The sequence below is a fragment of the Pan paniscus genome, chromosome 21 (genome assembly GCF_029289425.2).
Source record: "Pan paniscus chromosome 21, NHGRI_mPanPan1-v2.0_pri, whole genome shotgun sequence".
NCBI classification, from domain to species: domain Eukaryota; kingdom Metazoa; phylum Chordata; class Mammalia; order Primates; family Hominidae; genus Pan; species Pan paniscus.
This window is the reverse complement of record NC_073270.2, coordinates 50615627-50641597: the sequence shown is the minus strand read 5'-3', so window position 1 is coordinate 50641597 and position 25971 is coordinate 50615627. Positions and strand designations below refer to the sequence as shown.

The window sequence follows — 25971 nt, the reverse complement described above, 5'->3', positions numbered from 1 at the left end:
TACCAAACCTTAGAAGTCACTAAAGAGGACCTAATACCTGCATGGTTTGTTGTGGAAGGTAGAGAGGTATCAAGTAACGGGGTGGAAAGAGGCTGTTTAATTAATGGTAATTTCTTCCCCTGGATAACACCTTGATTTCTGGTCCTAAATAATGAAATAAAACTGCCTATTTTTAAAGAAAACAGAGTTAAAAATAAGTGTGATCAGAATAGTTAGCTAGGTCTGGCAGCAACAGAGATGGTGGTGACACATCAATTCACAGGCAACTAACTGATAAAATTTTTATTTCACTTTTGAATTTTTACACTTTTCCTGATTATTCTGTGTAAGGTGAAACTAGAACTGTTTAAAAGACATACACAAATCTAGTACATCAATAACCGGGGATTTTTCTTTTTTGCTATACTATTTTCACAACCACGGGTGTGCTTGCTAGGCAATATAACCATCACAGAAGCAAACGTTAGGCAGAATACTGGTAAGAAAAAACAAAGCAAGAAAAGAGCTACCAGATATACAGACAGGCTTGGTTCCACATTCACTACTGCATTTTCAAGCGCCAAGTATTAACTGCACATTTTTGTTCAGCTAGAAAGGAGGGATTTTTTTTTGTTTTTTTCTTTTTTTTTTTGGTTTGTTTTAAATCAGTGCATAAATTTTTCTTTTCTCATTTCAGCAGATGGACAAACAGATGGACTCTACAGCTAAGTGGAATATCAAAGGTAGAGGGGTGATTCTGTGAGACTGATAGGCCTGACTATTCTCAATTCTCCCCACTGCAGTGTTCACGCAACTTCCCTGAATATAGGGTCTCCTTAAACACATCTGAGCGGTGAGCTGGATGAGTGCACTTGGGAGACCTGGTGACAGGCACAAAAAGCATGATCAGGGCTAGCCTCAATACAGGGAGAAATCATGGATATCTAAAAATACTTTTTTGATTCAGATTCCGGTATGACTGAAGAGCAACACCGTGTTGAGAACTGGAGGAAGACAGGGTTCTGGTGCCAGCAGCTCTTCTCCAATCTTTAAAGCCAGGCTTGCTCACCAAGGTGCTCAGTAATGTCTCTCACCCCTGCCCATATATAGCATTAAAAAGTGAACAAAAGACAGATAAAGATAGAATTCAAAAAGGAAAAAAAGTAAGGAAGCAGAGGGACAGAAACTTAGAAGAGAAAACCAAGGTCAACAGTCAAAAAGGATGGTGGGAAAGAATGTTTAGATTTCAAAATTTAAAAGCCCCGAGCTAGGAAGAACCTGAAAACTGAGTCCTCCTCAAGTGAAAGGCCATCTCTACAGAACATCATTCCTTTTTTTGTTTTTTGTTTTCTTTTTTGGAGATGAGGTCTCGCTATGTTGCCCAGGCTGGAGTGCAGTTATTCACAGGTGCAACCACAGGGCACTGCAGCCTTAAACTCCTGGGCTCAAGCGATCCTCCTGCCTCAGCCTCCCAAATAGTTGGGACTAGATGCACGCACCACCACGCCTGACTCAGGACATTATTCTTAAAGGTATTATCCAGGAAACAGATAAGGTCATTCATAAAACACACGGCTTTTTTTCTTTAGCTCAGTGTTAACAATGAAAATAGATTCCACTATTGAAGCACAAGTTGCAAATTGGTAACATAGTGAACATATTGCTGTAGGAAAGGGGGTTCAGTCTGGTGTGTTATATGAGCACTTGAACTTTTCAAGGTGTCATAAGCCAGTTATCTGCCACAAAGAATTTCCATTTCAGGATTCGAGTTTCCTCAGAGGAAGATACTGTGGACATCTGTGGTCATGAACTTTTAAGTGGCAACAGCCCAAACAGGTCAAGTGTCTTTAAGTCCCGAACAACGGCAGCATTACTGTGAATTACCATTCAACTCAAATGCCAAATGATGTGTGTCTCACTCCAAGTTCCAGCATCACAATATAATCTCTATAACTTTCTGTACAACTTTACAATGGAATTGTATTTCAATGATTATTTTGATATCAGATTAAACCTTCCAAAAAGTTACACATAATTCAGGTCTATTTTTTCTACCAGTAAGAGTTCTGCTAAATTACAAAACCCCATAATCACAGTGTTCAGTTTTTAAAAAATTAAACACACAGTAATCCTGTCAATGTTAATCAAAATCAAAACTTCGGAATGCCGTGGCATTTATGTGACCAATCTGAGTTTTAGATACAAATACCAGCTGTTTATCCCATGAACCATTTTTCCTAGGCTGAGGCTGTGAAAAATCGAAAGTCGACGTACGATTCTCTTTTTTTTTTTTTTTTTTTATCGCACAAGGGATATATGTTGAGGGTACAGAGTGACACTGAACAGATCACAAAGCACGAGAAACATTAGTTCTCTCCCTCCCCAGCGTCTCCTTCGTCTCCCTGGTTTTCCGATGTCCACAGCTGCAAGAGAAAGAAAGTATAATCAAAGCAGGGCGACTAAAAGTTCCCTAGGTAAGTGGCCCAGTATGTATAATCTTATCTCACTCAACAGTTTAAAATTATTCCTGTGTCACTGCAGACAGGGATGACTGCAAAGGTCAAAACTTCAGCAGTCATTTATAACAAATTTAACAACTTAAAACTGTAACTACATTTAACGGTACAAATCCCCTCTTGAAGATAACAGTGAATTATTAAGTAGGTGAATAGGAAAGAGACTATAAACCCTGTGGAAGTAGTACTTACAGTGAGATTGTCCCTAAGTAACTGCATGATCAGAGTGCTGTCTTTATAAGACTCTTCATTCAGTGTATCCAATTCAGCAATTGCTTCATCAAATGCCTAAAACAAAGAGCCTTTAGCAAAGAATTCACAAGTTCTCTGGAGCTAGTTTAGCCCACTTTCTTTCCCGCTAGGTGAATATAACTTATCTTCTTGTACAGTACTTTGGGGGAACCTAGGCTATTATTACCCTGTCTGTTAGCTGTTTCCAGCAGAAGTATAAGGCATATTTACAAAGCACCAACCAACAATGACAGAAACTCCAAGGTAAGAACTTTGCTGTACCTAATAACTAAGCAGTATTACTGCTAACCCTAGCACAGTCATTCTGGGCAAACGCGTGTGATTTTTTAATTACCAAAGACTTTTCTAGCAATCTTCTATTTAAAATTATTTATTTATTTAAACTAAAACTCAAAATGTCTGGATACAAGGGATAAAGTGAAACTCACATCACTAAATCTGATTTAAGTGACGGAACTTTAAGGCACCTTTCCCGAATAAAAATGTTTTTAAAAAGTTGTGTGCATGTTGAGGGACTACAAAAAATATGTAGAGAAGGCCAAAGGAAGAATATGGAAGGTAATCCAACACACAACAAGAATGTGCTATGTATTTCTTTTATACAACTATAACCTCAAATCTTGGCATGAGAATGACAATGTATAACCAAGGCCCAAAGCTTGGTAAGAAACAACTAACTACATTCACCTGGAACTTTCTACAACCACCCGCAAAAAACAGTAATCAAACAAAGTCAGCAGAAGGTATTGAGAATGAATTTAAAAAGTAACAGATCTGTATTTATCTCATAAAAGATACACTCCCACCCCCAGAAAATCTTTCAAAAAAAGTCCAAGACAATGAGTATGTTCAGGAATAAAATGAAGTTAATAACACAAGCACTGTTTTGCTATGGTTAGATATCACAAAGGGTCTTTCTCACCGTTTTTGCCAGGCTACAGGCCTTTTCAGGAGAGTTTAGAATCTCATAGTAAAAGACTGAGAAATTTAGTGCCAGACCAAGACGAATTGGGTGTGTAGGCTGCATTTCTTTCTTACTAATTTCAAATGCTTCCTGGTAAGCCTGCTGGGAGTTCGACACAGTGGCTGTAACATAAAGATGAAAATATTAAAGGCTCGGTTCTTTCATAGGTATCACACATTGGACCAACTATCAAATTATTTTCTCAGTCCCAAATTGGGCAGGAGCAATGACCTATCAAATGAAGTGTCAGTGTCTCTGCCATTCAATTATACATTTGTTAGATATTTATTCTAAACCAAGCTGTATATTAAATGCTTTGGGGGAAAACAATTATGACAAAGTCTACTAAAGCAGTTAAATACAGCTATAACCTTTAACAATATAGAATGTGAAAAGCCATACATCCTAGTGCAAAGATCACAGGCTTTAGAGTCGATAGATCCAAACTTTAATTCCCAACTCTTACTCCCTAGGTCTATGGCTTGGGGCAAGTAGAAACCTCCATAAACCTCAGTTTATATGAAAAATGGGCAGCCTGCCACCTAACTCGTAAGGCTGTGTGAAGAGTAAGTGAGACTCGGAAGTACTTGGCACAGAAGCACTTAAAGTGTGGTTAAGATTATCACCATCACGGTAATACATGTGATAAAAGCAATGCATCACTAGGGTAGTTTCGTACCACCAAGTATAAAAAGTTCACTGCTAAAAAGAGAGCTAACAAATAATACTCAAGATAAGATCTTTTTAAATACACTGCGCACCAGGTTTGTAATGCCCTCCATACTTCCCTGTCAGATAAATTTTTATTTGCCCGCCCATGACCCCGTTCGTCACAGTGCTGTGGTCTTTTAAATTCTTAGTACTGTGACACTGGTGTCTATGGCGAACAGACAAAGCAATAATCGTTCAAAAGTCCCTGTGAAAGAAGACTGGCTCCATTACTGGTCGAATTTCTTTTTAAAGATATTACTTACTTTGTTTGTTGTCTCCAGATGCCACTTCAGAAAGATACCTAAAATAATCTCCTTTCATTTTCAAGTAGAACACCTTACTTTCTGCTTGTGCGGCATTGGGAACAAGATATTTGTCCAGCAGCTCCTAAAAAATGAACATGGTTAAGAATTCAGAATTATTCACCAGATGTTAAAACCATGTTTGAGATTCAAGATATACACTACTGCTTCTAAATAATTTTTTGGAAGATTAAAAAAACACCAATTTTTCATCCAAGCTACTAAATGTTGTTTAGCCCAGGTCATAACAGCAGATGCCTGTATTCTTCTGTTAAAAATCACTTTGACCATCCATAGGGGATAATTAAAGTATAGCCATACAATGAAATGCTTTGTAGGCCTTTAAAATGATGCAGAGCTAAACAGATAATGGAAAGGCTCTCAAAAGAAATCCGAGTGAAAAAAAGCAGATTATAAATACCACAAGAATCCTATTTTAACATTAAGATGCATATGTGTACATGCTCACAAATAGATAAGGGAAAAGCCTGGAAGGAGTATGTTAATAATGGTTCTCTGGGTGGTAAGATTAGAAGTGATTTTTACTTTCTTATTTATATTCTTCTGACTTGTTCCCCCCACCATTTTTAAACCCACAAACTGGTATTACTTCTATAATTAAAGGGGAAAAAATATCCTTCCTTAGGAGGAAAAAGGTGATAATAGAGCAAAACTGCCAAGAACTAAGTTTAAAGTCAATCTGACCTGGGTAGAAATCCCTCTTCTGCCACTTATCTGTATGACTCTGGACAAATTACCTAATCACCTTGAGCCTCACTTTCCTCAGCTATACGAAGGGTCATCTTCTAGGGTATAGCCATCTTCTAGGGTAGTTATAATGATAAATAAGTTGACATACATAAAGCGCTTAACACGTTGCCTGGCACGTAGTAAGCACTCAAAGAGTAGCTAATACTATTAATAATAAATTCCTTTAAACATTTATGCTTACAACAAAAGTAGTTCTGAAGGAGTCCAAGCTTCGTATACAGAGCAATATTTTCGAAGAGTTGTTTTAGAATGTGGCATCCTGAAAAACTGGTTAAGAGGCAGTAAGTACCAAGCTCTTCTTCACATTCTTTCAGATGCTCTTAAAAGTTGGTCTACATTTCATGAATTATGGAACTTTCTTGCCCTTGGAATGCATGACATACTTCATCTGAATACCAGATGTACCTAACATTCAGGAATTAGTGCACCATTAACAAACCCCCAAATTACCAACAGGCAACAAATTTAGTCATGACACTCTTACGCCATGAGTCTAATAAAAAGAGAAGCTCAATGCAAAGCTTAGTTATAAGGGGATTTAATCAACCAAAGTGAGAAGATGCAGGGGGCGGCAGTCGTTTTAATATTCTTTGTAGACAGACAGTGTGTAACTCCTAATAGGTTAGGGATAAGGGGTGCTGCCTGACGGCTGACAAGCTTTGTACTGGTTTTCAAAAGAAAGGAGTCATGGGCAGTAATTTAGAAAGGCAGCCAGCAGGGAAGGTGGTAGGTCCCCAAGTGTGAATTCCTTTTCCCTTCAAAGCAGCCCTCGCTGAGTTCATTTTTACCTGATTTCACCTGGAAGAAAAAGAAAGTTCCCAATGGCTCAGGATGTGCGGGAAAGACAATATGATTATGATTTGTTTTGGAGTACGTACCCCTCCCATTCAATCCCAAGTGGCGGCCAGAGGGAATCAATCGTCTGACTAAGGGTTTATGTAAAATACAGGAGAGGAGAATGACCAAAACACTTTGAATTTGGCTCTGGAATGCATGCCGAACTTGATGGATGTGCCTAACTTTCAGACCAAAGCAGGACTTTACAGTGTGAAGGCATGACTGGGGAGAGGCTGAAAGGCAGCTCAGCTTTTTCATCTCCCTCCCCTACTGGCGATGACATCACTACTCTGACTAATATACACAATAGCCTATCTGTAGCTGTATCTATTAAAATCCTGTCTATCTGGCCTCAATTTTAAAAGATGGAGGGAGGCTGAAAAAATGTCCCTGTTTTTCACAGGTCTTTTTGATAGGAGAGGAAAGTATCTCAGAAGTGATGTACAACCTCTGATCAGGCAATAGGTGACACAAATTATATCATATGCTTAAAAATTAGTTGTAAATACCTGGCAGCTTTCCAGTATATTCAGACACCTCTCTCTCATAAGCTGTTTTGAGAGTCTGCATTTATACATTAAATTAATACTATTTAGAAACCACTGTTCAAAACAGAAGCACTGGCCTCTTACCAGAACATCATTGCAGATGTCCTGCAGTTCTGCCTCTATCTTCTCACGGTACTCTTTGCCCATCTGCTGCTTCTTCTCATTCCTCTCTGTTTTCTGCTCAATGCTGGAGATGACACGCCAGGAAGAGCGGCGGGCGCCTACCACATTCTTGTAGGCAACAGAGAGCAGATTTCTCTCTTCGTTGGAGAGTTCATGCCCCTGTTCTGTGACTGCCTTCATGGCTGCAGCCATATCATCATAGCGCTCAGCCTGCTCAGCGAGTTTGGCTTTCTGTACCAGCTCACTTTTATCCATTGTCATTCCCTAGAACAAGAGCAAGAGAAAAAGAAAGAGCAAATGTCAGGTTTCGGGGCCTAGGAAACATGTGTGAATCTTCTTCCAACCCATCTGGAAAGCAGCATACTAAATGTGAAACATCTCATTCCAAATGCCATCAACAATATTGATGATATATCAAACACCTCTAGGGTTAAGTACTTTGCTAAGGCCTTTATATTATTTTGGTCAAGTAATCTTCCCAACAGTCCCAGAGTAGATATGTTCATAACTACTCTGTTCACAACTTTCCCCTTCTTATGGGTGAAGAAATGGAGGGTCAGGGAAGGCAAGTGATATGCCCAGAGCAACATGCAAATAGATGGTGGAGAGCCAGAACTCCAGCTCACATCTATCTGGCTCTAGAGCTTTTGTTTTCTTCCATTAGCCTAATTCACCTGCCTGGTACATACAGACTGCTTAATAACTATTTCTTTAGAAGTTTATGCTTACTAGCCGGGTGCAGTGGCTCACACCTGTCATCCCAGCACTCTGGGAGGCCGAGGAGGGCAATTCACGAGGTCAGGAGTTCGAGACCAGCCTGACCAACACGGTGAAACCCCATCTCTACCAAAAATACAAAAATTAGCCAGGCGTGGTGGCAGGCATTTGTAATCCCAGCTACTTGGGAGGCTGAGGCAGGAGGATCGCTTGAAACCAAAAGGCAGAGGTTGCACTGGGCCGAGATCACGCCACTGGACTCCAGCCTGGGCAACAGAGTGAGACTCCATCTCAAAAAAAAAGTTTATGCTTACTATATATATGTCCTTGACTTCTCTCAGTAATTGTCTTGTTTGTTTTAATGACCTTAATCCAACTGTATCCTATAATACAGGAAGTCCTCTCTTCACTGTCCTGTAAGCAACTCTGGTTTTGACTAAACCTGTTTTTTCCATAGTACAGGAAAGGGTAAGTATGATGTTTGTTTCAACCAATCCTGAAGCAAAAGATATGATTTTAAATGATCTATTTGGCTGCACCCATCAAGCAGTAGATAACTGAAGGATGGGAAAGATTATATCACATCTTCTGTAATCTGCTAACTTTGTTACTAGGACACACTGCACAGGAAGAACATAAACTAAGGGCAGTCAGACTTGGGCTCTCTCTGGCACTAGCTCTGCTACTTACTTACAAGTGGCATGACCTTGGTTAAATCACTTAACCTGAGAGCTTCGGTCTCTACTGGGCAATAAGAACACTACCCAGGGCTGGATGTGGTGACTCACGCCTAGGATCCCAAGAGTTCAAGATTATCCTGGCAAATCAGTCTCTAACATAGTAAGACTTCATCTCTACAAAAGAAGAAAAAATTGGCTGGGTGTGGTGGTGTGCACCTGTAGTCCCAGCTACTCAGGAGGCTGAGGTGGGAGGATCACTTGAGCCCAGAGTTCCAGGATGCAGTGAGCCGTGACTGTGCCATTACATTCCAGCCTGGGCAACCAAGTGAGACCCCTGTCTCTAAAAAAAAAAAGAAAGAACACTACCAACTCTTTTAGTGGGCCTGTTATGAGGAACAAAAGACCTGATACATGTGAAGGCACCTTAAAAAGTATAAAGCATTATATAAAAATATCAGGCACTAATTTTGTATATGGTATAGGTTGCAAGAGAAAGGGGTGTATAACAAGATGTACAGCAACATAACTTGAAACCATAACTGAATTCATCTGAACCATAACTGAGTTCATTTAAAGTTTTTCTGAAATAGACAAAAATCCTAGTGACTTCAGTTTATCAATTTATCAAATCCATATGCCAATCAGTGAATATCTCTTATCAACTCACCACAGTCAGTTCCCCACTGCAATAATCACCATTTACAGAGTGCGGTAATTTTAATAAGTAATTTTTGGATAAAATAATTGAAAAGTTATTTACTAAACAAGAAGTTAATTTTATGTACTGTTGGTTTAAATATTGATATATCAATCTGTGCCACACAGTATAAAAATACGCTAATATCCTGAGCTATAAAAACATGAAATGCTACTTTAAACAGTAGTAGTAATGTCAGGTTTTTTTGTGTGCTTTCTTTGTCTGTTTGAGACAGAGTCTCACTCTGTCACCCAGGCTGAAGTACAGTGGTGGGATCTCGGTTCACTGCAACCTCCACCTCCAGGGTTCAAGTGATTCTCCTGCCTTAGCCTCCCAGGTAGCTGGGATTACAGGCGCGTGCCACCATGCAAAGCTAACTTTTGTATTTTTAGTAGAGATGGGATTTTTGCCATTTTTGGCCAGGCTGGTCTTGAACTCCTAACCTCAGGTGATCTGCCCGCCTTGGCCTCCCAAAGTGCTGGGACTTACAGGCGTGACCCACTGCGCCTAGCCAATGCCAGTATTTTTAAAACAAATTCTTTCATTACTACATACATGGTATCACAATTTAAGGCTCTGAAAATGATTATTTGTTTGGAGACGGAGTCTCATTCTGTCACCCAGGCTGGAGTGCAGTGACGCAACCTCGGCTCACTGCAACCTCTGCCTCCTGGGTTCAAGCGATTCTCCTCAGCCATCCGAGTAGCTGGGACTGCAGGCATGCACCACCACACTCGGCTGATTTTGTATTTTTAGTAGAGGTGGGGTTTCACTACATTGCTCAGGCTGGTCTTGAACGCCTGACCTCAGGTGATCTGCCTGCCTCGGCCTCCCAAAGTGCTGGAATTACAGGTGTGAGCCACCGCGCCTGGCCTCTTTGCTATTTTTAAATTAACCATTTTCTGCTGGGCGCAGTGGCTCATGCCTGTAATCCCAGCACTTTGGGAGGCCGAGGCAGGTGAATCACGAGGTCAGGAGATCGAGACCATCCTGGCTAACACGGTGAAACCCCGTCTCTACTAAAAAAACAAAAAATTAGCTGGGCACGGTGGCACGTGCCTATAGTCCCAGCTACTGGGGAGGCTGAGCAAGAGAATCGCTTGAACCCGGAAGACGGAGGTTGCAGTGAGCAGAGATCGCGCCACTGCACTCTGGCCTGGGCAACAGAGCAAGATTCCATCTCAAAAAAAAAAAAAAGGAAAAAAACCCCAAGAAAGTATGACCTCCACTCACAAAATGGTTTTGCCTCAAAAGTCATTTCTGTATTTTCAAGAGAGAAATTCTACACACAGGGCCTTATCACCTAAAAATGTTTTAGGGAGCACAATAAGATACACTCAAAATCTAGGTGATTCAGAAAGAATTGATTCTCCAGTTCATAACTATAATTTTTCTTCCTACTGCTTATTATCTAAATCACATGCAGAGCTGTGTCTTATATAAGGCTCACTAATTGTAAGCTTACACTCAGTGAGGCAAGTCTCACTTTGATCCATCTGACATCTTCACTCACAACACTAGAATAAAACTAAGGCAGAGAGAGTAATCCTCAAGAAACATTCCATTTGTTCCCTTCTATTTCCCAGAACCCCCACAGCAGTCAGAAGAGGCCACATGGTAGTTCTGTCCAATGAAAGATAAGTAGAAATGATGCTACTTCCAGGCTAACACTGTGAATATCCTACGTGTGCCTCCCCAGGCTCTCTTCCCTCACAGCAGCCACTGAGAAGGCCATGTATTCTAGGTGGTACAGTCATGCAACTGTAGAGTTTTTGTCAGCCTGAGTCCCCGGGTGACTGTATAGTGCAAGACTCCTGCAGACCTGCATTGGACACGCAGGGTGAAAACAAAAGAAACTTTTGCTGGGTTAAAACATTGAGATGCTGGAGCTGTTGGTTACCACAAGACAACCTGTTCTACTCTAATACAAGTACATCAAAAATACTCTACCATCTTAAAAGTATATATAGTTGGCCCTCCATATCTGCAGGTTCCAGATACACAGATTCAACCAACCATGGTGGAAAATAAAGAAGGAAAAAAACAAAATAAACAAGTATCTTCAGATTTTGGTATCCCCAGGTGTCCTGGAACCAACACCCCCTGGATACCAAAGGATGACCACTGTCTTCATATATCTAACTTTCTTGACCATAAGGTCTTTGAGATCAGGACAATAAATATCTTCATCATTAAATAACCCTACTTCATGGTTCCTAAAAGTGCCAGGTACACCAGAAAGAAGCCAACTTTCAATGACCCAACAACCTTTAGAAAAGTTCCAGTCTGTAGACTAATTCAAAGTTAGAAGTCACTTAGAGGCCCACTTCAAAGTTCATAGAACAGTACCTATGCAACTCTACCTGTGGATTACTCCAAATCATAAAGTACTGGCCAAAAGCCAATTCAGAGCTAAGCCATCCCATGTGGTATCATAATGGAGTAATAAAGGATTGCCGTTGCTAAATAATGCCATCAACCTCTTCAGCTCTACTAGGCCCCAAAATTAAGCTATCCCCCTTTTACTTCTCTCCTTCTCAAGGATTAAAAGTTAAATCATACTACTCCAAAGAATCTGGACTATTCAGTGGGACCTCCCAAATATGCCTTCCCTATTTCCCAAAATAAAATGTACCCTTTCTGTTTGGGGTCAGCTATTTTAAGCTTCTCCGAGATTACTGCAAGATTTCTTAGAGATTGAGAACCATCATGGCAAGATAAGGACTGAATGCACACCTTTTTAAAATCTGTATCCATTTATCTGTTTCAAATATTTTTAATTATACACATACAGAAACAACTTACAACAAACAAAATCCATAGCTAAAGGTCCTGATGGCTACTGCTTACATAACTTTTGACTTATATAACATGGATTTTGAAGCAACTAGACCAATTTCAACAGGAAATGGGTTACACAACACCCAGCAGTTTGGAGGAAGGCAGCAAAGGAGAAATGAAATTGTTCCTATTTCTACATCTACAATAAATCTCCCATCCAAAATCTTGCCCTAGTGGCAATGCTTTCAGTCACTCATTATCTACAGCCCCCTCCATGCCTTTGCTGTAAGACCCATTTTCCTATAACCCTGCTCAAGTCACTTTCTGCTCAAAATTCTTTAAAGTTCCCTGATGCCAAAAGCAGAGTCAGATTTCCTCCCCTATCAGTGAAAGCTTGCCAACCTATCTTCCAGACCCCCACATCATGCCTTCCACATCATATGTGCTTCTGCCAAAATGGTTTTCTTACATACAAAGTATGCTTTTCTATCTTTGCTCACCAAGCCACTCCCTCTACCTGGAATGGCTTTTCCCAAATTTACTCTGCATACAAGATTCTTCACAGTGTGGCTCAGATACCATCCCTTCCATGAAGCCTTTCTTAAGCTGTTTAAGCCATAGCCATAGCCACATGTGGCTATTCACTTAAAATGTGGCTAGTGCCACATATTGAAATATTTTGTTCATAATGGGTTAAGTAAAAACAAATAGAATCAATTTCACTTTAAAAAAAATTTTAAATGCAGCTACCAGAAAAATTTAAATTACATGTGGCTTATATTCTATTCCTACGGGACAGCATTGCTCTAATGAATATATTCTCACAAAGCATTTCGCTGATACCTGTCAATGTCTTACCACGTTTCTTCAGTACTAAAATTACTTACGTAGTGTCTCCTATTTCCCTTCCTACACCATAAGCTCCTTTGGACATATCTCCCACAGCATCCTGTACATAATTGGTAGGAACAAATATCTGCTGAATGAACAAACTGATCCTGAAATGTAAGCATAAAACTGCAGAGTTGGTAGAGTTCTCCCTTTTCTCAAATAATTCAAAGCACCTATTAGCCTCACAAGCATATTAAATCTTCATTACATTTGTACCTAGTTTCTTGAATTTCTGTGCCCTCTGAAATTCAAAGAGTAATTTACTCTTCCAGTCAGGCATGGCAGATCAATCTATAATCCCAGTGCTTTTGGAGGCCAAAGCTGGAGCATCGCTTGAGACCAGGAGTTCAAGACCAGCCTGGGAAACATAGTAAGACCTTGTCTCTACAAAAAATAAAATATTAGCCAGGTGTGGTGGCTCATGCCTGTGGTCCCAACTACTTGGGAGGCTGAGATGGGAGGATCGCTTGAGGCTAGGAGGCCAGGGATGCACTGAGCCATGACTGCATCACTGCACTCCAGCCTGGGTGACAGACACCCTGTCTCAAAACAAACAAAAAGTTACTCTTCCTAAATTACCTCTAGTCTTGCCTTTGTCCTTACTCAGTAACTTCCAATGACTCCCTTTTGGCTACTCCATCAAATTTAAGCTCTACCTGGCTTTCAAATTCCTGATAAATTGTCTCCTCTTTACTTGTTTGGCTTTCTCATCCACTGTTCTCCAACATGTACCTTTCTCTCAGGCTGGCCAGCACCACATGCCCTATAAACACAATGCTTAAACGTGTCTGAAACTTCTTTTGTAGTTCCCTTCATCTAGAGTGCTCTCCTATTTACTGCCTGCCTATCTGAACCCCATCCATTCTTCTAGGGCTACAAACCCTTCCCTGACTGCCCTAGCCCTCACTGATTTACCTTGCCTATGACTCTGAATATACTTATAGCCTATTACATGGTCTAGGACTTCTTTATGCCATTCTGTGATACAGATGAGTACTGTACCACTTACAGCTTCACGTGTGTGCCCTCAAAGGAAAGCTTCATGTTTGTTTCACATTTAATGCTTATAACTGTGCTAAGCACAAAACTCATATGCAAATGAATATCAAGTTTTTCTACAAATCATTATTGGGAGAGCACAAGGAACACAGAGTACCTATATGTAGTATAGTCGGAAGGCAGCAGGACTGTGTGTCACAGCGCAATGTGCCACTATACAGCCATGTGAGCATGTTAAATTTCAGCCTTCCAATCCATAAAATGAAGATGGCATCTACCTCAGTAGAGTTGCTGTGAAGATGAGGCGCAGGGAATTAAAGAATACTAAATGTGGAAATCTTCCTTGAAAAATGCATAGTGCAAAATCAAACTGAAGTACTATTATTCTTCTCCACGACTATTACACTGTAGCAGCCCATAAAACCATAAGCTTGAATTTTCTTTTTAAATATACAATTTTGTGAGAAGGAAAAGCAAAAGTCTAGATTAATCTTGTACAGATAGTTAGTATGTTATGTTAAAATGGACATATATGTTAAATGTAACTGAAGTTTATCCATTAGTTTCTAATTGAATTTTCTAGTGATATGCCATGATGGTTTTTAATCAAGACCTACTGTTGTTCCAAGACTTTGAATGAGGTTCCCACTAAAAAAAAAGTCAGCAAGATACTCTTTATTTGTCTCCTAAAAAGTTTTTGAAAGACTATAGTCTCATCATCAGGCCTGGCACCACTGCAGAAGCATCAAGATACTGGCGCAGGCAAACTCATTAGAGGCCACAAAAGGCCCAACCCTGCAGTAAGCCAAGAGATTTTCCTTGTGCTGGGCATATTTCAGGAAGAGACTGACGTGCTTGAGAACAGGAGCTCTCCAGCACACCTATATGATGATGATGGCTGTCAATCTGTTCTAAGCCACTGGATGCAGCAAGTCAGGACTGGGAAGCATTTGTTGATAAACGCAGAGATTGCTTAGTGAAAAAATGGAAGCAAATCTAAATATCCAACAATATGGGAATGGTTTAAAAAATAAGGAGACTGGCCAGGTGCACTGGCTTACGTGTGTAATCCCAGCACTTTGGGAGGCCAAGGCAGGCAGATCACCTGAAGTCAGGAGTTCGAGACCAGCCTGGCCAATGTGGTGAAACCTCGTTTCTACTAAAAATACAAAAAAATTAGCCGGGGTGGTGTATGACTGTAATCCCAGCTACTCGGGAGGCTGAGGCAGGAGAATCACTTGAACCCAGGAGGTGGAGGTTGCAGTGAGCCGAAACTGCGCCACTACACTCCAGCCTGGGCGACAAGAGCGAAACTCCGTCTCAAAAAAAAAAAAAAAAAAAAAAAAAAGGCAGGGGAGGGAAGGAGATAGATGGTACAAGATTACGTGGCCATCAAAAGAAGAGATTTAATGTCATGAAAAGATTTATTTAAGAGCAATGGGGGCTGGAGGGACGAGGCTGCACAATATTTTATTTCTGTAAAATATCCCCTAAAGAACAAACAAACCCGAACAGAAAGGTTACACCAAATGGTTAACACTGGTTCTGTCTCTGGGTAATAACATTATTATATCCTCATTTTCCTATCTTTTTAAATTTTCTTCAAGTATGTATTACTTTTTTAAAAATTGGGTACTATTTCTTTTTTTAAGAAAAAAAGTGTTTTTCTGTTTAAAGAGAAACCACTAGTGCAGATAAACAGCTATGAAAAATAATTCTAAAGGTACTCACAAAATAGGATTTTCTTCAAAGAAACAAAATCCTAAATCAGATAATAAATGCTGAAAATAGAGGATCTAGGCAACAGCCTAGCCCCTCTATCTCAATTCCTTCCCCAAGGGATATCTTTCTAGTCAGGGTCAAAATACTGAGAAGTTATTTCCCAGTGGCTAGAGCAGATATCCTAGGAGAAGAATCAAAAAAGAAAGAAAGAAAAGAAAAAGAAGACTACCTATTGCTAATCCATTTTTTTTTAAATAAAGGCAGTGCAAAGACAGAAAGGGTTGAAAATGACAGCTGTGGCCTTTAGAAGCACTGGCTTTCAGCTATGTTTTGTTTTCAAGGCAAAGAACATGCTCGATGCGAAAATAATAAGCTTTGAATTTAATAATTTGTTAGAAATTTCAGATGAAGACTCCATTATTATATGTCAGGAATTACCCAAGCTCTATACATATAAAATATACGGTGGGGTCTGCTTTTAGCAAGCCTTACATATACATCTGAGCTTCTAAAGAGAAAGTAGGTGATTTTTCTACATTTCCACATTATAACTTATCTGAATCTGTTTTCTCAGTGTTAAAAAGAGACATTAATAGCTATCAAATAAGATAATGAACATAAAATGCCCATATAGTGCTGGTTAGAGTAAAGGCTCATAAGCCATTCTTATTTTTTATTCTTAAGCTACCTCACAAAAATGTAACACATATAATCCAATGTGTGTTGAAATAACTAACAAAATGAAAAACTACCAAATTTCTAAGAACTCTTTGGATTATTCATTGAGAGGAATTTAAAAGAAAGCAGTGTAGTCCTCCCCTCAGAGAGCTTAAACTCTAGTGGTAGAAACACAAGAAAAGAGCACATGTATATCTATTACACATCAATTAAAAAAAAAAACAGCACACGTTTAAGGGTTACAATGCCTCTCCTTAGAAAGCCAACCAGACAGAACTAGAGGAAACAGGTTTAAAGGTAGCTAGGTCGTGACTTAAAAAGAGGTGTTATTAATAAAGTGCATGTATGTTTTTCTAGATGAGATAAAAATCAAAGGCCAAAGCAGATAAAGAAATGAGAATAAGGAAGAAAACTGACAAGAAAATCTGAAAAATCTAGGCTCGAATGTTTCAATGGGGTAAGGAACTGATCACATATTCTGAACAGCATTCACAGATGTACCATTCCAGATAGAGCATCCACAGCACTGTAAAGCAGAAGTTTTAGTTCTGGAGTCTCTCTGCTGAAGAAAAATCAGATGCCAAGCTACTGCAGAAGGGACTGAGAAAGTCAGTGGGACCAGGTGGTTAGTGGGTGTTACCCAGAAAAAGTTAAACACTCCTGGCTCTCAGAGAAAACTACTCACTAAAAAACACCCACTATAAAACTGTCTGTGTGCCATTCTACATATAAAATTTAGAGTCCTGTAATAAATTTAATTCCATTCAAACATTTGCAGGTTCTTTGTTAGGAAACAAAACACAGCATATCTGTAATACAAAGTCATTAGCACTATGTCCAGTGAACACTGAATTTGGAGAGAAACTGCATTTCTATTATTTCAAAATCCCTTCCCTCTTTCACATCAGTTGTTGCATATCATTGCTAATTATGTCCAATTAGCCATGATTAAACTTACTGAGGGTGTTAAGTGACAGGCGCAAGGTTACACATGTGACTTAATGGTAGATATGACAATAAATTGACTTCTTGGCTTAAGTAATCAATCCAAAAGACACTATGTTAATTCTGATCCATAAAGACAGCCCAATTGGTTGACCTTATGAATAATTTCTACAGTTTGGGGCCCACTGACATAATGAAGCCTATCAGTCTGATTTACCAGTACCGCACACCAAGTCCACAGGCTATGTGACCTCTGTGAATTTGTTTTCTCATCCATAATACAGGCAAATCTGGGCTGGGCGTGGTGGCTCACGCCTGTAATCCCAGCACTCTGGGAGACCGAGGAGGGTGATCACTTGAGGTCAGGAGTTCAAGACCAGCCTGGCCAACATGGTGAAACCCCGTCTCTACTAAATATATAAAAAAATTAGCCGGGTATAGTGGCAGGCGCCTGTAATCCCAGCTAATTGGGAGGCTGAGGCAGCCTGAAGGCAGAGGCTGCAGCGAGCTGAGGTCACGCCACTGCACTCCAGCCTAGGCGACAGAGCAAGACTCTGTGAAGAAAAAAAAAAAAACATAGGCAAATCTACTTACTAGGGTTCCTGTAAGGAGTAAACCTGTTTATGATATAAAACAGTAAGCACTCAAATAAATGGCAACCACAGTACATTCCACACAAAACTTAAAAAACCAATGGTCAGCCAGTGAAGGGAAACTTACTATGTACCTCATTTATTTTACACGTACTCTGCTTTAAAGACTTTTAAAAGAAAGGCACATAACAATTTCCCTATGCTTATTTCTAAAATGGCCCTTATCACAGTTTACTGCAATGCAAGTGTCTCTGCTGGCTCCCACACCGGACTGTGAGCTTAAAGTAGGAATCCGGCCAGGCGTGGCGGCTCACGCCTGTAATCCCAGCACTTTGGGAGGCCGAGGCAGGTGGATCACAAGGTCAGGAGTTCAAGACCAGCCTGGCCAAGATGGTGAAACCCTGTCTCTACTAAAAATACAAAAATTAGCTGGGCGCAGTGGCAGGCGCCTGTGATCCCAGCTACTCAGGAGGCTGAGGCAGGAGAATTGCTTGAACCCGGGCTTCAGAGGTTGCAGTGAGCCAAGATCGTGCCACTGCACTCCGGCCTGGGCGACAGAGTGAGACTCCATCTCACCAAAAAAAAAAAAAAAGGTAGGAATCCAGACTTGTATCTTTGGACACCCAATGTGGAGCACAAGGCCTAGCACACTGAATGACTGCTTGATCAACTGATGCATTCTTAAAAAGTGAAAAAGCAATTATTTCCTACGTGGACAGAGGAAGGTAGCACACATCTGACCTATAAAATACAGACTGTTTTTATAGTCTTAGACTACTTTTTGAAAAAAGCCAGCCAGCTCTCATCAGGAGCAACACTATACATTTTGACTAATATTTTTCAGCTACCAATCATTGTATTTATAGATTCAAACTGACTTTCAACAAGCCTTTGGATTACTTTCTGTCCATCTCCTCCATTCAGAAGTCCAATCAGTTCGCTATACAAAAAGTTCACTATACAGAAACCCAAACCAGCTAACTCGTTTAGTAAATAACAAAAATATCCATCCATCATTTATGGCCTGCAAAGCACTCAGGGATTCCTAGAAACGCATTTGATCCTAAGTATCCTATGAGGCAGGTGACATTGTCCCGTTTTATAAATGCAAAGAGTTAACTCATTCAGGGTCACACAGCTATATATGGCAGATCTGGGATCTAAACCAACATTAATTTTAAAATTAATGCTCTTTCCTTTATGTAACCCTATCTCCTAAAGATCAATTATGAACTCCAATGCTCACTTAAGGAAAAGAGAGAATTGTCAACTTTTAAAAGAACTATACAAGGTTGTTACAGTGAAATTTTAAAACTGACCTATTAAGCTAATGTATCTAGCTTTAAAAATAAAAACAAAATCAAGGAGTTAAAAACAGCATAAAAACATGCCAAAGACTCACCAAAATGTCAAACAAATTTTAAAGGAAAGCTCTTAGCTGAGGGCAAATAATAATAATAGACAGGACTCATATCTACTTTATTGTAGCCTTCAATCTTCTTGTCCTGGTCAAGGCCATTCAGAAATAACTTCCTGTTGGTTCTCTTAGGGAAAACAATAAAATAAACTAACCAGTACGGGAAAAACTTACATAATAAAGAACTGGCCAGAATTAAAAAAAAAAAAAGTTAACTAACCTACAATCTGCTAGGAATGACTTGAGGCCACTGATCATTTACATCTCATTACAAGTATCAGATACATATAACCACACCTCTATTAGAAAATCTTTTAGTAGAGAAAGCAGTAAGATGATTGGCCTTCAGCACACATATCATGAGACAGAAAGCACTTTTAGTCTGTTTCCTCAAGTATTCCCCTTAGAAAAATTCCCTCAGAATCCAGCTCCAACCGTTAGTTTCTCCATCATGCAATACAGATGACTGCTAAGATCATATTCACATAGAGATCAAAAGGATTCTAAAGCTTAAAGGTTGCTATTACGGTTAAATTTCTTGCCCCTTAACTAGTGAATTGTCATCTTTCCCTAGAAAAATTTAGAAACAAGGAACTTAAAAGTATCTCTACAAGGAAATTTTAGTTCATTCTCTAAGGTACCAGCATTTAAAGGAAAACTCAGTTTGTTGACACCGAAAGAGCAGGTAGCACAACAGGATGTTTTAATTTAGAAGTTTCTCTCTATTTACGTAGATATATTTCCTCATTTCCTCCCTGCCAACAAAATGAGAAAAATCTGAACATCTACTGATGAAGTCGTAAGATAAACAAAAATTAATGGTCACAATCAAATTCTATTAGATGAAGAACCTAAAATTCTATGACAAAGTAACTGATGACTTTCTCCCTAGTATGAAGCAAGTACTAGAAAAACTGGATTGTTCACAAGCTTGCTTCCTGATGCATGCTAGCAATTATCATCCCTACAGGCCAGAATGGGTATATGCTCCACAATAAATTGTCCTGTATCTATCCTCAAAAATAGCTAATATTCCCATTCAAACGTTTACTTTATTAGGATTGGTGTAAAGAAAAATTAAGGACTAAATGGTGTTCACATAAAACATATACATGTGCTGTCTCTACCACATGTAGAAATCTATAATATCATTCCTCAGAACCAGATCACCTGGTTTCATTCCTGGTTCTGGCACTTACCTTGCACTGTGTGTGAGACCTCGGGAAAATTATCCTTCTCAGTGCCTTAGTTTCCCCATCTGTAAAATGGGGCTAACAGTCTTACCTTTCATTGGTTGTTATGAAGGCTGAGCTAATATGCTTAAAGTGCTTAAAAGAAAGCTTAGCACACAGTAAGTACTGTAAGTGGTAACTATTATTATAGACTAATTGTCTGATACCACCTCATCAGTTGGTGAATAAATCACAAATGGATGGATTCTATATAAATGTCCATGAATAGCATATATGCTATGTCTAATCTATACACGTGTATATTCATGCAGATGGTCAATAACATCTATTGAACCCCAACTATATCCCAGATGCTTATTTTCATTATTGAGCTTGTCGCAACAAAAATATATCAAAAGCTGCATTACCATTTGTGCTATATAGATGAGAAAATGATTCAGAAAGACTGGATTTGCCTACATGCAAAATAAAGTCCTATAATAATATACCATTTTTTGAAAGCAACATGTGTACAAAGCAGGGTTTAGTGTCATCAGATGTTAACTGGAGAGAAAAAGCCATTAATAGTGAACTCTGATTAAAAAACAAACCAAAAGCTTATATTTAACAATTTACAGTTTATAAAAAAGGCTTAATGATAACCCTGGAAATAAGAAAACCAAGAACCAGAGATTAACATGCTGAAGATTCAGAAAGCTAGAAAATACTGCAGGCAAGATTTCAACCAAATTTACCTGACTCCAAGTCCAGTGCTCTTCCTGCTTCTCTATCCACAGCCGAATGGGCAAAATGCACTTTTTGTAGCGGCCCAAATCTCTGGAGACTCTGCCTAGAGAACCAGCATCATGGGAATTTGCTCAGCCTGGTTTTCTAGAGGCTGCCTCCCTGATCTATAGCGCTCCAATTCTAAAATGGCTTCAATATAACAAGCACTGCAAGATGTGAAATGTACAAAAGATTATAGGGTAGGAGTCATACTCCAGGGGCTGGCAATCCATCAATATTTGCTACTGATGAATGAGGATATTCCGTTTGAAAAAAACTAGGTGTTATAGTCTAGGCCAAATCACCTCGTTTCTCATAAAGACTTCATCTGCAAGATAGGTGAATGGTTTCTTATCTCATTGGAAGGACAGGCCAGGAAAATAATTCTGCAGTTGCTACAGGATTATTAGCCTTCCATTTTGAAAGCCACACTTAAATTTCTAACTTAGGTCCAATAAGATTGACAGGTTTTACACTCACACACTGTGTGTTGCCAAGGACAGGGATCCAAGAAAAATGAGGGCTCAAACAAATGAGATATCCCTAAGTAAGAAATAGGGTACACTGGAAGCAGTCAAGAAGAAATTCACCAAGAACAAATACTTATACACATTTCCAAATGAAAATGCAAAAGCTGCAGTGTCCAGGTCTACAAACTGCATCTGTGTCTGGCTTCACATGAACTGACAGAATGAGAAATGCAGACAATTTTCATATTCTTATAAGTGCTTCACCTTTCTCTTTTGGTTCCCGAGGCTGATTTTATGTTCATAGCATGGTCTTGCCAAATTTCATCTCCCACACAGGGCAAGCAAAATCAGGACCTGATGCTATCTAGCCTTACCAAAGAGAAATGCAATGAAGGCAACGACAAGAAACATGTATTTTACAGAAAGGTTGGCAAATTGCTTACCAAGGCTGCCACCTCTGAAAACCCCATTATATGGGAGTTCTCCATTTGCGGCAAAGATGCACTCACCTTCCCACCTCTTCTTCCCTCCGCTCCCCACCCCCCGACCAGGAAGCCACCGGGCAAATTTCAGACCGAAAAACGTGCTAACACACAATATGGGGGAATTTGGGGTAAAGACACAAAAGAATCTGGCATTAAATGACGGTAAATACTGTGGGAAAATACTCCGATTCTCACCCCCTGATATTTTTTCCTGGGGATCCGGCCTGACTCAGTAACCGGCTCCAACAAACAGATTTTCTTGATTCAAACCCAATTCCCTTCCTAGGGAATCTTGGGTCCTGCCAGGCTCCATAACCAGTGAAGGATGATGAAATGGTTTTACTGCAAAATGGGAGGGGGTTCCCCCACTGCTGTCTCCCAAGGTTAAACCCCTTACTCACCCAGGAGGAGCCAAACACGGGGACTGGGGCTAGAAAACTCATCCGCGTTTGATTAAATTTTAATTTCTGGAAACCAGAAAGCACGGAGCAGAGGTGACAGGGCTGAAGGGGACGTTCTTGCCGACCAAGACGCAGGGAGGGGTCGCGTGGGGACCGAAGCAGATAGTGAGGGAGGGTCCGGGATCCCCGGCTCCGCTGTCCCTTACGGCACAGTACGGAGTTGCACCCCGCCCGGCCGGCAGGACCTCAGGCGGCCCCAGCCTCTCCAAGAGGTAAAGGGCCCGGCCCCGGAAACAGGGAGGGGCCGCTGCGAGGTCTGGCCTCGCCGCTGGCGGCCGCGCGGAGCGAAAGAGGCAGCGCGCCGCTACCCCCCGGGGCCCACCCACTGGGCCGCCGTCGTCGCAGCAGCCAGAGAGGGGCTTCGAATTTGGGCCCCCGGGGGCCCCGGTCGGACCCCGCGCCGCACTCACCGTGGGAGGGCTGCAGGGAACAAAGACCCTTCCGAGCGAAGCTCCGAGCGAGATGACCTCTTCCTTCCTAAGCCCACTACTCAGGCGGCGGCAGCGGTGCCCGCAGTGGCTGCAGCGGCGGCGGCGGCGGCGACTACCCCGGCTCCGGAATCGGCGGCGGCGGTGGCGGCAGCTCCACTTCCGCTCCGATCGCCACTTCCGCTCCGGTCCTGGCCGCGCCCCGCCCCAAACCGTGTTCTCATTGGGCAAGCGAGGCACGGGGTTGCCACGGCCCCACGGGAGGGGCGCAGACGGAAGGGAGGAGGAAGAAGAGCGAAGGGCAGGGTTGCAGGGGCCGGGGCAGGGCGGATGGCCGGGGGAGGGACCCAGGAGGAGGTGGGCGGAGAAGAAGGAAATGGGGCGGGGGAGCGGGAAAAAGAGGTGGGAGGAGAGAGGGCGGAGCTAGGGGTGGTCAAGATACGGGCTGTGTGGGAATAAGGAGGACTAGGAGTGTGGTCTGGATGGGGATTGCCCTTTCTGCTGGGACTGGAAACGCGCCAGGGCCAGGCCCGGAGATTCGAGGTTTAGCAGTTCCCCCTCCACCCCGAAAGTAATCCTCACTGGGTCGGAGGCCGATGTCAGTCCTCTTACTGTGTGCTTTGGTAATACTGGAGCCAGGGAAGAACCGAAATTGCTCATCCCTCAAAGTTCATTTAATCCTTTCAATCCTTCAGGGTACTTACCTTTTCCTTCTTTGGTAGACTGAAGAGGCCACGTGAAGTGCCAGGAATCCAGCGCACAAACGTCTTTTTAAAAAACCTGTGTAGGGCCGAGCGCAGTGGTTCGCGCCTGTAATCTCAGCACTTTGGGAAGCTGAGGTGAGAGGATTGCTTGAGGCCGGGAGTTGTAGGCTGCAGTGAGCTATGGACATGCCACTGCACTCCAACCTGGGAGACAGAGTGAGACCCTGTCTCCAAAAAAAACCCACAAAAATCTGTGTACATGATTTCTTCTTTAAGATGCCCCCTCGTTGAGGAAGTTCAGGGAAGGAAACAGGCCTCCATGGCTCCCCTCCCCTCCATGACTGCTCTCACAATTACCAACATTCTACTCCTCTCAAGGTAGCTGATTTTGTTTTGTTTTGTTTTGTTTTCTGTTTTTGAGACAGAGTCTCTTTCTGTCGCCCAGGCAGTGTCACAATCTTGGCTCACTGCAATCTCTGCCTCCCAGGTTCAAGCAATTCTCCTGCCTCAGCCTCCTGAGTAGCTGGGATAACAGGTGCATGCCACCACTCTCGGCTAGTTTTTGTATTTTAAGTAGACACGGGGCTTCGCCATATTGGCCGGGCTGGTCTCAAACTCCTAACCTCAGGTGATCCACCCGCCACAGCCTCCCAAAGTGCTGGGATTACAGACATGAACCACCTCGCCCGGCTTCAAGGTAGTTGATTTTTAAACTCAGTCCTTCAAAATGCCTCTCGCCTTCCCTCTCTCCTGTTCATTTATTCTTTCAACAAATGTTGAACAGGCTTTTTGCTTAGTGCTGGAGACACAGCGATGAACAAGGCAGATGGGGCCCTGCTGTCTTGGAGTTTGCAGTCGGGTAGGAGAAAAAGCCAAGTAAATAGGCCTTTGCCGTCTTGCCTTTACCCTTACTTAGCTAAATGACAGACTTCTAATTCACCGTTTTGCTCTCAGCCTCGCCCGTCAACTGCCAAGTGATCTTTTAAAAATACCATTCTAATCGTGTCCTGTTCTTGCTTAAATTATTTAGTGTGCACTCAGACCTAGATGACAATATATAAGTTCCTTGAGTGTGACAATCAGGGTTCTCCAAAAGCTGCCCTTATCCTTTAGCTGCTATTTCTCCCCCATCGTAAATACCCCAATTCAATTGGATGATTCCTTACCCTCCCAATATGCCATCTCCAGTATTTCTAAGCAGTTTGACTTAGTTGCCAACACTTTTTTAAACTGAAAAGTTTCTGTGTGAACAGAAATCTGCCTCTCTGCCTTGTCTGGTAACACTGTGTCCACATTTCTGTGTGGCGACAATTGGCTGAAGCCAAGGAGTGGCTGCCTGTTCTAGACTGGGTATGGACTTTCCCAAATGCCAGGGACCCTTCTCGACCTGAGTCTGCTTTTGTCACTTATGTTATCTGTCATGTAGTCATGTGTGCCAGTGACCCCTGTACTGTGCCACCTTTTAAGTTGAACAAGATTGAGAACGTGTTATGTAATGTAAACAGCATGGTTTTGGGTCAAAACCATTGAATTTGAATCCTGGAGAGGTTAGTGCAAAAACTTCCCCATGAGGATTGTCTTTGGCAGACCCTAGACCAGTAATCTAGAGACTACTCAGGCTAAGTAACCTTTAATGTCACAAGACTGTGCCTTATGCCATCATCCAGAAAATAGCCTAATGGACCAGAGGGCTAATAATGATTATACCACAAATGACATCAACAGTGCATTGAGGGAACAGAAGTGCCCTTTGTCAGGCATTCCTAGGTGCCTGTTAAAGGGTTGCATGGATTAGCTTATTTCACCATCTCTGCATTCTAGGCCAAGCGTCAGCAAACCACAGCTATGAACTGACAGCGATACAGATAAATGTTAAAATACAATGTGGTAGGTGCAACCATAGAAATAAATATATGTGCAGGGTATTATGGGAGCTTGGGAGAAGAGCACCTAACCCATCTTGGGAATATGATGGGAGAGCAGGAAAGATTTCCTTAAAGAAGTGATACTTGAGCCTTATATATTGCAGTGAATCTTTTTTCAAATTATAGACTTAATTTTTAAAAATGTTTTTGTAGAGACAGGGTCTCATTATGTTGCCCAGGCTGGGCTCAAACTCCTGGCCTCAAGTGATCCTCCTGCCATGGCCTCCCAAAGTGCTAGGATTACAGGTGTGAGCCACTGTGCCTGGCCAATAGACTTAATTTTTTAGAACAGTTTTAGGTTTACAGAAAAATTGACCAGATATTACAGAGTTCCCACATTCCCTCTCCCTCCTCCACACAATTTCCCCTATTATTAACATCTTGTATTAGAGTGGTACATTTGTTGCAACTGATGAG

General features: G+C 41.4%; 1 protein-coding gene across 6 annotated transcripts; it reads right to left on the bottom strand.

Annotated features, from left to right (window-relative positions):
- Positions 1-267: 267 nt before the first annotated feature.
- YWHAB (tyrosine 3-monooxygenase/tryptophan 5-monooxygenase activation protein beta) lies at positions 268-23216 on the bottom strand. 6 transcript variants are annotated; one of them, XM_008951323.4, is made up of 7 exons: positions 22908-23073; positions 21051-21145; positions 6965-7267; positions 4686-4809; positions 3670-3833; positions 2688-2783; positions 268-2402 (listed from the first exon to the last, which is right to left on the bottom strand). In XM_008951323.4, the coding sequence occupies exons 3-7, from the start codon at positions 7262-7264 to the stop codon at positions 2346-2348; spliced, it is 741 nt and encodes a 246-aa protein (XP_008949571.1). In that variant the 5' UTR covers positions 7265-7267; positions 21051-21145; positions 22908-23073; the 3' UTR covers positions 268-2345. The 6 variants fall into 6 exon arrangements, with proteins under 6 accessions (XP_008949571.1, XP_008949570.1, XP_063456860.1 ...); XM_008951322.5 differs by lacking the exon at positions 21051-21145 and having other exon boundaries at positions 22908-23216; XM_063600790.1 differs by having other exon boundaries at positions 268-2783; positions 22908-23079.
- Positions 23217-25971: the final 2755 nt, after the last annotated feature.